Source organism: Orcinus orca, chromosome 9 (genome assembly GCF_937001465.1).
Source record: "Orcinus orca chromosome 9, mOrcOrc1.1, whole genome shotgun sequence".
Lineage (NCBI taxonomy): Eukaryota > Metazoa > Chordata > Mammalia > Artiodactyla > Delphinidae > Orcinus > Orcinus orca.
The window spans coordinates 157,655-170,138 of NC_064567.1; the positions used below are offsets into that span (position 1 = coordinate 157,655).

Consider the following 12,484-nt stretch of genomic DNA (forward strand, 5'->3'; position numbering starts at 1 on the left):
GCAAGGTTCTAATCAGAAAGTTTCCTGAATCAGGAACCTCTGGTCTAGCCAAGGGGCTTTCAACTTTTTTTAATTAAAATCCACAGTTAGAAATGCATTTCACACCGTGACCCAACACAAACATTTCACAAAGCCACATTTTCTGTGCTACCTTCTTTAAATATTGGTTGTTGCCTAGGAAATTGACTGTGTGGCCCACTACTGAGTTATAAATAGGGTCATCGCATAAAAGGTCAGCCAAACCCGGCCTCTGAAGAGAAAAAGGGGCGCTATTAATAGTCACTCCGGGACAGCAGACACAAACCAGGCCTGGCCCAGGCAAGCGGAGGCTTCAGTCGCCTAGTTATGTCTCAGTGTTTGGAAACACTGGCCGGCCCGCAGTGTTCCTTGAGGAGGGCTATGCGTGTAGCTCCAGGGCCATGTATGATTATGGAAAGTTAGAGCTGGAAGACGACTTGCACGTCACCCGGTCCCACACACTTGCTGGGGACTAGGAAGCCGCCCTGGGTGACAGCCAGTGGGGAAGGGCTGCCATCTCCTCCCAGGCAGGACCCCCACGGAAGGCTCAGAGTGGCGGGTCCTGTGTTTGCCCACCGCAGGCCCCTCAGAAGCGTGGAGAAAGGGGAGCGTTCCTGACCTGTTCTCCTCGCTGCCGGATCACGTGATGATGGCGACACATGTTCAACTCCTTTTTTACAAGTAAAATCCAGTCTCAAACTTGCGATTGTAACGTGTGACTGTTTGAGGACATCTTCCCTGGTAAAACCTTGCGGTGACAGGAATCCTGGTACGTGTGCATCCGGTGTCGGTGGGGGGCTCATGCCGAAGCCCTGGAAATGTGTCCCCCGGCTGCCCCTCGGGCGTCCCACTGGCGACATTCTCAGGCCCACCATTGCGGACCGGTGTTCGTGGACACCTGTCATTTAATCATCTTCGGGGGCAAGCGCCCCCCACCCAGGTTGTCCTCTGCTCTCCACACTGAGTGAGGCCACAAGCCCAGGAATCGTCCTGTGGGCCTCACGCTTAAACAGTATGAGGACTTTCTGTAAGAAAAAGAATACGACCTTAAATATAAAAGTGAATGTTTATTCAGGATAAGAAAGGAGATGGCAGGGTCCTTTTCATGGACCTCAAGCATAGGGGATGCCCAAAATACTTACAAAGAAAAGAGTTAAAAACTGCAGAGTGTCCTACGTGTTCTTTGATCACCTTTTGTTGGCTTAAGGAAAACAAGCCCTTATAGATGTCCAGTCCTAAGACTTCTATAAACTCATAAAGCTCATAAGAATGAGTGTTGGGAGGATGTCATCCTATTATCCTGATAGTGTCAAAAATGAATATTAAATTCGCCAGACATTTGGAATAAATCTTTTGTGTATCAAAAAATTATCACAATGGAACATTTAAATAAGTCCCCCACCCTGACAGGGAGCAGCACATTCTAATCTCAAAGAAGTTACGAGGGGAGAGTGAGCCCTGGACTCACTGCGTTTCCCCCAAGGACTTGCGCCTTTAGTTCTGTTTTGTGAAGTTTGTGGTGCAGATTATGGATGTTACAGGTGGTAAAGAAAATAGGTATTTTCTCCCTTAGGGACTTGATAGTAATTTTACTAGGAACTGAAGACTGAAGGCCCTGTTACAAACCCGTGAACAGCGGACTGTTCTCGTGTGGTGCGTGCGTAACTGGTTCCCGTTTCTGCCCCTCTGATCATACATGCACTAGTGTGAACAGGAAAGGGGGGACCTTCCAAGAGGAACACATGAGCAGTACACCACCCCTGTCTCTTCCCCGTTTTTATGTATTTACTTCAAAATTACCATTGTACTTAATGTACACTCTGCTTGTTTTGTTTTATAAAATATATCATGAACATTTTCTTAAATCAGTCAGTATCCTTCGAAAACAAGATTTTTAAGGGCAGTGTGATATTCTATTTTATGAATATGCTGAATTTACTCAATTGTTCACAAATTAGGTTTTGTCTAATATCTTGTTATTTTAATCAATAAACAAACCTGTGCACAAATCTCAAATTCCTGGTTAAAGGATGTGAAGTAAGACAAGGATATTTTTCATCTTTTTAATTATACTGTCAAACGGCTTTCCAAAAAATGTGCCAGTGCATGTTTCCACTAGGAACAGATGTGATGCCTATTTAGCTAATACCTTCACCAGCAGTTTCATATTTTTTCAGTTATCACCAATTTTATAAAACAAACAAAAATGCTCTCTTATTATTTTAGTTGCACCTGGTTCACTGCTGATGGGCTCAGGCTTTTCCTCGTCATGATTAACTTGTTTGCTTTGCCAGCTCCCCTGCTGAGGTGTCTTCCTTCCCATCTACCAGGCTTTCCCGAGAATCTGTCGCGACAGGTGTGCCTTCCTCCAAGTTGGGTTTTCTTGTTATGCTGCCCAGTATGGAAACTCTGAGCTGAGACATCCAGGTAGAGCGTTCCTGAACTGGTAGCATTGGGGAGCCTGGCAGATGCAAACATGGGTTCTTCTGGAAGAAAATCCTTGCCCAGGCCTCCCAAATTCCCATAGATCAACCCCAAAGATGAGCTCACACCTAAATGTACAAACTACACAAAGAACCAGTCAGCAGATGACGAACAGTGAAATTACATCCTCGAAACTGGAGACAATGGATTCATCTGGCAAAGAATACAAATAAGTGCATTTAAAATGTTTTGTTAGGGCTTCCCTAGTGGCGCAGTGGTTGAGAATCTGCCTGCCAGTGCAGGGGACACGAGTTCAAGCTCTGGTCCAGGAAGATCCCACATGCCGTGGAGCAACTAAGCCCGTGCACCACAACTACTGAGCCTGTGCTCTAGAGCTCATGAGCCATAACTGCTGAGCTTGCAAGCCACAACTGCTGAAGCCCACACACCTAGAGCCTGTGCCGTGCAACAAGAGAAGCCACCGCAGTGAGGAGCCCGCGCACCGCAGCCAGAGGAAGCCCGCGCGCACCGCAGCCAGAGGAAGCCCGCGCGCAGCGACGAAGACCCAACACAGCCAAAAATTAATTAATTAATTAATTAAAAAAAAAAACGGGCAGAAGACCTAAATAGACATTTCTCCAAAGAAGACGTACAGATGGCCAATAGGCATATGAAAATATGCTCAACATTGCTAATTATCAAAGAAATGCAAATCAAACCTACAATGAGGTATCACCTCACACTGGTCAGAATGGTCATCATTAAAAAAAATCTACAAATAATAAATGCTAGAGAAAGTGTGGAGAAAAGGGAGCCCTCCTACGCTGTTGGTGGGAATGTAAATTGATACAGCCACTCTGGAGAACAGTATGGAGGTTCCTTAAAAAACTAAAAATAGAACTACCATACGACCCAGCAATCCCACTACTGGGCATATATCCAAAGAAAACTATAATTTGAAAAGATACATGCACCCCTATGTTCATAGCAGCACTGTTTACAATAGCCAGGACATGGAAGCAACCTAAATGTCCATCGACAGATGAATGGATAAAGAAGATGTGGTCCATATATACAATGGAATATTACTCAGCCATAAAAAGAATGAAATAATGCCATTTGCAGCAACATGGATGGACCTAGAGATTCTCATACTAAGTGAAGTAAGTCAGACAGAGAAAGACAAATATCGTATGATATCACTTATATGTGGAATATAAAATATGATACAGATGAACTTATTTACAAAACAGAAACAGACTCGCAGACATAGGAAACAAACTTATGGTTACCAAAGGGCAAAGTGGGGGAGGGATAAATTAGGAGTTTGGGACTAAGATATGCACACTGCTATATGTAAAATAGATAAACAAGATCCTACTGTGTAGCACAGGGAACTATATTCCATATCTTATAATAACCTATAATGGGAAAGAATCTGAAAAAGAAAATATACGTGTGTGTGTGTGTGTGTGTGTGTGTACACACACACACACATATATAACTGAATCACTTTGCTGTACACCTGAAACTAACACAACATTGTAAATCAACCTTAATTTTAAAAAATGAAAATCAAGTAGGTATATCAAACAGCACATCAGATACAGATGAAAAGAGAATTCTGGAACAGGGAAGGTAGAAACTGCCCGGATGCAGCAGAGGGACGAGGGGGCGGGAAATAGAGCAGTTTCTGGGCATCCGGGTGGTGGCCCAGCGTCAATCGGATCACAGTCTCAGCAGGAGAAACGGAGACCCCGACCACCGCAAGCACCGTGAATAAAAGAAAATGCACAGCCAGGCCACTGTGATGAAACTGGAACACACCAAATTGCGGAGAACCTTAAAGACAGACTGCGCGGACGCAGCCGCCTCCCAAGTGGGGGCCTCGTCCGCACCCAGAACCCACTCGCTGAGCTGCTGCTCAGAATTGAAAGAGAAACAAAACCCGATGGGTCCACAACCAGCAGACCCCCACTAAACGTGCGTAGGGAGTGTGCTTCAGGGGAAAGAAGAAACCGGAAGGAAGAACTGAGAATCAAGAAAAATGTAAGACAAAAAGGTAAACATGGGGAAACCCAGCAAAGACAATGTAAAGCAATACTAAAGGGCGGGCAGCTAAGAACAGGGGGAAGCGGCACAGGACAGCAAGCAGCGCAGACACACGCGTGAAAGTGTGAAGGCTCACGGGGGGCGGGGTCAAGCCTCGGGGTCGGCAGTGGGCCCCCCGCAGTTTTACTCAATGGCCGGTTAAGTTCTGGCGTCTGTCAGCAGGTGCGTGTGCGGTCATCACGTTGTTTTCTGTGCTTTCAGTGGGTTTGAAATATTTCATTTTCCAACTGTTTAACCTGAACTGTTGCCACAGGTGACGCGGTGGCAGCTGCCCCGAACACCCCAGTCCTGCCTGTAATCCTGCGTCAGGAGGCGAACAGGAGAGGGACAGAACCTGAAATCAGGGTTTCCAAGGACGGTTCGGAAGCCCAGCTCTCCCTCTGCTTTCTCCCCCGCAGGCTGGAAGCCACGAAGCGACAAATCCCACACGCCGACCTGCGAGGCCTCAGACGGGGTCGCTCGAGGCAGGATTTGCTGTTTCTTCACACTTAGCTCCGCCGTCTTCGCTGCCTTAAGACCCAGATCACACCAGGAATTCACTGGGGGAGGAAGAACGCACCCTGCGGGAGGCAGGCGGCAGCCCCTACGTAGGGCGGTGTCTTCCTGGTCCAGACCCGCTTGGTTCTAGCGGGAGCTGGCAGGGTGGCCTCGGGGAAGACCGCAGGGCTGGGCCAGCGCCCACCTCAGCGGGCTGCTCGCTCCTGGAGGTTAAGACGGGCTCAGTGGTTTTCCTCTCTCCCACCCGGAAGGCTGAGAGCGTCCAACCTGCTGCTTCGGGGCGGCGCCTCGAGGCCTCCTCCGAATGTGGTCCCCACGTCCTTGCTTCCTTTGCTTCCCCAGGCGGCTCCCTCCATGCAGGTTTGCTTTATGGAAACCATCCCAGGTTGTTCACAATGAATTATAGGGGAACAGGTTGGTGTTTAGGGTGCCATTTTGGGCTCAGGATGGAGGTGGAACTCCAAGACAAGGCTGCCTCGTGTGTTCCAGCATCAGCAGCCCATAGCCCGACCTGAAGGGAACGCACGGTGAGATCAGGAACCCAGCCCGTTGTCCAATGCCAGCCACCAGTAGCTTACAGATGCACTTTCCTGTCTTTCAGATCACGTTTTATATTCTGGTGAAGGCCATTTACACCCTGGGCTACAGTGTCTCTCTGATTTCCCTTACAACCGGAAGCATAATTCTTTGCCTCTTCAGGTAAGTGGCAGAAATACGCAATCCTGCCAGAAACGTGAGACAGGAAATCATCCATTTAAGCCGTCTCGGCCCATCAGAGGAGGGCAGAAACCACTAGCTCCAAGCCCTCCTCTGTGCCAAGCCAACCAAACTCCCTGGGAAAATGCCAGCATGAAATATGATGCTAATGTTGACATTTGTATTTAAATACTCTGCATTGCTCATATGAGGAGACAGTACTGACCATGGATAAGAATGCAGTTCAGGGGCTTCCCTGGTGGCGCGGTGGTTGGGAGTCTGCCTGCCGATGCAGGGGACACAGGTTCGTGCCCCGGTCCGGGAAGATCCCACATGCCGCGGAGCGGCTGGGCCCGTGAGCCATGGCCGCTGAGCCTGTGCGTCTGAAGCCTGTGCTCCGCAATGGGAGAGGCCGCAACAGTGAGAGGACCGCGTACCGCAAAAAAAAAAAAAAAAAAAAAAAAGAATGCAGCTCAACTGTTATTTACTAAACAGCAATATGCAAATGCTTTGAAAATACAGAGGCACCCTGGCCTTCCCCTCCCACTCAGAAGCACCCACATCTGGGCCTCACAGTGGGTGCTGTGTTAAGAGACACTGTCATTTGTTCAGGAGCATGAGGACAGGTTCAAATCCTGGGTCAGTCTCTTAGCAGCTGTGTGACCTTGGACAAATTGCTTAACCTCTCTGTGCGTCTACATGGAGGCTGATGGAGCCTACATGGCATGTGGGAGGTGCTCTCTGAACGGCGCCTGTTTTTCCCCTGCTCCTGGACCCTCCTAGGTCTGTGCTAGGTCTCTGGGAGTTAATGACAGACGTTGTGTGGCTGGTGGTCAGGGTTCAAGGATGGAGGTCGACGCTTCTATCTGGGAAAAGGTTCTAGTTTTTAGGATTAAATCTGTGTCTTAAGCATCACTAGCCTTAAGTAAAATGGGTGATATCCAGCTTATTTTAACAGGGTTTTGATCACCTGTCAAAAAATAATCTGTAGGGCTTCCCTGGTGGCGCAAGTGGTTGAGAGTCCGCCTGCTGATGCAGGGGACACGGGTTCGTGCCCCGGTCCGGGAAGATCCCACATGCTGCGGAGCGGCTGGGCCCGTGAGCCATGGCCGCTGAGCCTGTGCGTCCGGAGCCTGTGCTCCACAGCGGGAGAGGCCACAGCAGTGGGAGGTCCGCGTACCACACACACACACACAACAAAAAAAATAATAATAATAATAATAATCTGTAGAGAACAGAGAGCATTATTTGGGGTCTCAGGAATTGCAATTCGAGAAACACAGACTCAGGTGAAGCTGAGAGGGTTCCAGGGAAGAGAAGGAGTCGGGGCTTGTAAAGGCAAGAGCCGCAGGTTGTTGAAGTTGTCTGGCAAGAGCTAGGATTGGCTCTGATGCAGAAGGAAATGTTGTCCTTAAGGGACAGGCTACCACAAGGTGCTCAGGGGGTGGGGTCTGATATGTACCTGAGTTTCTGGAACACTGTGCAGACCTTCTGGACGCCTCGTCAGGACAGTGAGTGGTCAGAGCTCAGATCCCGTCTGGCTGAGACGTGGTGGCCTCACTTCCTCGCGGCGTCTGGCTCCATCTGGAGGTTCTCTTGGCAACACCAACTCCGCTTTTATTTTCCTCCCACACACCACATATCTTATTTCCCTTTGCTAAAGTATAGTTCAAATGTTAGCCGGTCTTCATATAAAATCAGTGATATAACAAATGGAGTGTTTTTAGAACATTAGGAGGTCCATACTTGGAAGAAAACTGAGTGAGTGGAGGTGATGGAGCAGGTAGCGGAGATCTCAGCAGACGTTAAGTGGTGCTCCTCTAGTTTCAGGCATCTCGGCTGTGTGAGGTAGTTGATAATTCTCAGAAAGAATGAGGCAATGCCTTTAACCCAGAACTGCACTTTGAAAAGTGTGGGGAAGACCTATAATATTTTATATGATAAAAAAAGTTCTTAAAAAAACACTGGTATTATATTAATATTTGTTCTGCTATCTTCTGCATTTTATTGTACATTTTTAAATCTTGAAATTGTTAAATATAAAAAAGAAAGGAAACATTTAGGGAGGTAAGCCAGCACAGGGTAACTTGAATTAGAAAATTTTCAGTTTGTTTTTAAAGAGCTCCCATGTTGAGCAATCCATATTCTTGACAGCAATTTCCCTCAGGTTTGCACTTCATGATGTATTTAACAACTAGCCAGCAATAGCATTCTGGAATTATTGCAAATACGGTCATGATCCATTAAGAGAGTCTCCAATGCTTTTATGCATATCACAGTCTTCTTTACATGGACATCATTCTTCAGCTGCAGGTGACACTTCTTAGTTAGAAAAAGGATGTGTCTGCATTGGCTGTCATTCTGCTGGTTCAGTGTGCAATGATCCCAGGAAAAAGTGCCCAGAGCCCAGGGATGGAGTACAGTCCCAGGCTCTGCCTTCAACTCAGGCACCCTTCCCACTTCCATCTGCTGATGCCACCTCCCTGGAGAGCTGAGAGACTGAGTTAATTCTAAAATCCATGTTATAAAAATAACACGCTCCATTGTCATGGTGATTACACCCAGGAAACGGAATTCTTTGCAGTCATCGAACATTTATTCTCCAAAATATAGTCCATAAGCTACGAAAGCATCAAGCAACCATGTTCTTTTTTTTTTAACATCTTAATTGGAGTATAATTGCTTTACAATGTTGTGTTAGTTTCTGCTGTAAAACAAAGTGAATCAGCTATACGTATACATATATCCCCATATCTCCTCCCTCTTGCGTCTCCCTCCCACCCTCTCTACACCCATCTAGGTGGTCACAAATCACCAAGCTGGTCTTCCTGTGCTATGCAGCTGCTTCCCACTAGCTATCTATTTTACATTTGGTAGTGTATATATGTCCATGCCACTCTCTCACTTCATCCCAGCTTACCCTTACCCCTCCCCGCATCCTCAAGTCCATTCTCTAGGTCTGTGTCTTTATTCCTGTCCTGCCCCTAGTTTCATCAGAAGCTTTTTTTTTTTTTTTAGATTCCATATATGTGTGTCAGCATACGGTATTTGTCTTTTTCTGACTTACTTCACTCTGTATGACAGACTCTAGGTCCATCCACCTCACTACAAACAACTCAATTTCGTTTCTTTTTATGGTTGAGTAATATTCCATTGTATATATGTGCCACACCTTTATCCATTCATTTGTCATGGACACTTAGGTTCTTACTTTACAGTGGAGAAATGGAACATCTCATTTCTTCATCTCTTTCTTTCCCAAAGGGCATGCAGACTTGGGTATCAAACGCGGGGCCTGGTTCTGTGTGGGAGTCATGGGCGGTCACTGTTGCTGGCATCCTCGAGTGTGGCCTGTGGTCCAGGCACTGACGAGGCAGCCCCGGTCCTCACAGGCCCAGGAATAGCAGCAGTAATTGCTAACACACTGTGCCATGCATTTCATAGGGGCTTGTTAATTGGGTCCTTACGACACCTCCACCAGGTAAGTGCTCTCACGTCCCAGCTTTACCAGTTAGAGGAGGAGGCCTCGGAGGTGCCATGTGTCCCAGGCTGCTGAGCGGGTGAGCGCAGGGCCCCGATCCACCACCACCTTCACCCCGTTCGCCTTCGGGAGTCCATTCATGCCACCATCAGGGGGCGGATTCCAGCCTGGCTCATCTGGAGACACACTTTCAGTTACATCCGTCATCCGTTAGATCAGTACCTGGAAGTGAAACTTTAAATGTGTGGTGAAGCATCGCTGAGAGACCCGGCAACGTGACTCGTTTGGACAGCTTGCTGACCTGGGGGGGCTGTGCTCACCTGGGGGACAGCAACAAACCCCAGCCCCGCTCAGTGGAGAGACATGGGGAGAGGGAAAGGGAAGAGGAGTGGAGAAAAGAAGAAAAGAAAGAAAAGGGTTTGGAGAGATGAGAGCTCCCAGCACGAGGAGCACACGAGGCCGAGGCAGCGTCGAGCCTGCAGCCGTCGGACCACAGCGCAGGGTCACTGAGCTTCAGAACTGCTCCTGTGTCGTATTTAATGTCGTCATTACCGAGGTCTGGGGTCACGCTGAATACACAGAAATAGACTTTTCTGAGTGAAGTGTGCATGCAGGGACGTGGGCAGGGCTCCACATGCAGCGTGATGCTTGTCCCCAGGGAGCACAGCGCCCAGGTCGCCGTCCAGCACGGTTAGCACCAGGAGCCGATCTCCAGGCCGCTGTGTGTCCGTCACCACCCACTTCCCAGAAGGTGACCGCTATTCAGAGTTCTGACACCACGCACTGCTTTTGCCTATTTTAGGATCTTACAGAAGGAACGCCCCAGTCTCCCCAGTTCAGCGTTTTGCAGGGAGGTTCTTCCGAATTGTTGCGTGCAGTTATCCTGTTCTTTTTTATTGCTGTGTGAAGATAACACAACTCATTTCTTTGTTCAGTGTCCACGGAGACGTGGGTGCCTCTCGGTTTGGGGCGACCACAAGCAGGGCTGCTGTGGACATTCTTGTGAGTTCTCTCCTGCACGCGCGTACACAGTTCTTCAGATGTGCGTGTGTGTGTGCACACTTATATTTATATTCATGTTTACTTTACGTTCATATGTCTCTCCTGTCGTAGGCCATGCACAGGTGTAGTCTCTCCAGGTACTGCACGTGCCCACCTGCCTTGCGGAGACTCCTTCCACTCCACCCCCCCCCATTGTCTATAGTAATATAGAATTGTGTTTTTAATGTGCATTTCCCTGGTGAATAATGATATAATGTGTTTGGAAACTTTTTTTCCTGCAGGACCATTTCAAGTGTTTGCTCATTTTTCTATGCAGCTGTCTGTCTTTTTTTAAGTTAATTTTTAGGAGTCCTGTGAGAGCAGCCTTTCGTCAGATATGGGTATCACAGATTTTATCTCTAGCACTGTGGTTCGACTTTACACCCCCCTAATGAGTCTTTTGATCAGCGAAAGTTCTTCATTTTAATGAAGCCTATTGACCATCTGTCTTTATAGTCAGAGCTTCCTGAGCCTGTTTAAAATATCTCTGGCATGTTCTTCTTTGTTATCATCTAGAAATTTTTATTATTTTAACTTCTCATGTACAGGTTTATGATCCACTGGTGATTTATTCTTGTGTATGGTGTGAGGTAGGGGTTAAGGTTCATTCGCTTTCTCTGTATTCAGTTTCTCCAGGACCATTACCTGGAAAGCCCACCTGTGCCAGTGCGTTGCAAAGGCATCTTTGTGACTGTGTATCAAGGGACCGGATGCCCTGCTCTGTCCTATTTCCCTCTTTATCTATCACGTGCCGTTTTTACATTGCTGTCATTGCTGTGCCTTTATACTAAGCCCTGACTTCCAGCAGTGTAAATCTGTCAGCTCTTCTTTCTCACTAGGAAGAGGTTGGTCATCTGCACTTACATGTGAATTGTTTTAATCAGCTTGTCAGTAGCCATTAAAAAAACTCTCCTGGGATTTCATTTTGGATTGCATTGAATCTGTAGATCAGCTTGATAGACTGGACATCTTTACAGTTTTTAATCATCCAACCAGTGATTACAGTAGATGCTTCCATTGGTTTGGGCCTTCTTAATTTCTTTCAATAATATTCTGTGGTTCTCTGAGTAAACACCATGGATGTCTTTTGATAGTCATGCTGAGGTATTTGTTTATGCTGTTGTATATATTTGTGTGCACATAACGTTTAGAAAAGGAATTGACATTGATACATTGATCTTGCTTCAGCAGACTTGCCAAACTTATTTATGAATTTTATAATTATTCTGTAAACTCATCTGGGTTCTTCTTATATGCAACTCAAGTTTTTGTGAAGCACAGTATGAATAGAAGTGATGATAGAGGACCACCTTTTCTTATTTTTGAGCTCAGAGTGAAAGCTCTCAATATTTCACTTGTAAGCGTGACGTTTGCTGCAGATACTTTGAAGATACTCTTTACCAGATTAAGAGCATTCCTTTCAATTCCCAGTTTTCTGAGTTTTTAATCACAAATGGATGCTGAATTTATGATGATTTTTCTGCGTATATTGAGATGAGCGGATGGTTTTTATCATTTGTTCATTTAATGTGAAAAAATACATAGGTAGATTTTCTGATATTAAATCTACCTTTCGTTCCTAAAATTAACCCTAGTTGGTTGTGATATATTATCCTTTTACTATATAACTGAGTTTAGTTTACGAGTGTCTTGTTGAGGATTTTTGTGTCTACAGTCATGAATTTGATATAATTTTCCTTTCTCGTAAGATAGGCTTTGATATGACAGTTGTGCTGGTCCATAGGTGAATAATAAAGTGCCCCCCTTTCCTATCCTGTGGAATGGCGTGGGTTAGATAAGGTGCTATTTCTTCCTTAGCGTTTGTGGAATTCACCAGTGAAGCCATCTGGGTGGAGAGTTGTCATGTGGGAAGGTTTTCTTTTAAGGTTCAAGTTTTTAAAACAGACATATGACAATTCAGATTCTCTATTTCTCCTATGTTAGTTATAAGTTGTATTTTTCAAGGAATCTATTCATTTCACCTACATTTCTATATCTCTTATTATATTTTTCACGTATGTAAAAGCTATACTTATATCTCCTTTCTCGTTCCTGGTATTGGTCATTTTTATTTTCCTTCTTTGTATCTTGATGAATCTTACTGTATAAAGCTTTATCAGTTTTATCAGTGTTTTCCAAGAACCAACTTTGGACTTTAATTTTCTCCCCTGTATGCTGATTCATTAATTTGCTGACTTGTGCGCTTATCTTTAC

At 46.1% G+C, this 12,484-nt stretch overlaps 1 protein-coding gene across 5 annotated transcripts in view; it reads left to right on the forward strand.

Moving 5' to 3' along the window:
* The window catches only part of VIPR2 (vasoactive intestinal peptide receptor 2), a 66,061-nt gene that overhangs the window by 37,657 nt on the left and 15,920 nt on the right, over positions 1 to 12,484 (forward strand). For 4 of the 5 annotated variants that reach the window (XM_033408354.2, XM_033408356.2, XM_004281237.4 and 1 more), the window contains exon 5: positions 5,654 to 5,751. The exons of the other annotated variant lie outside the window; for it this stretch is intronic. In XM_033408354.2, coding sequence (XP_033264245.1) covers positions 5,654 to 5,751 — 98 coding nt within the window. The remainder of the gene's footprint in view (positions 1 to 5,653; positions 5,752 to 12,484) is intronic. 5 annotated transcript variants of the gene reach the window in all.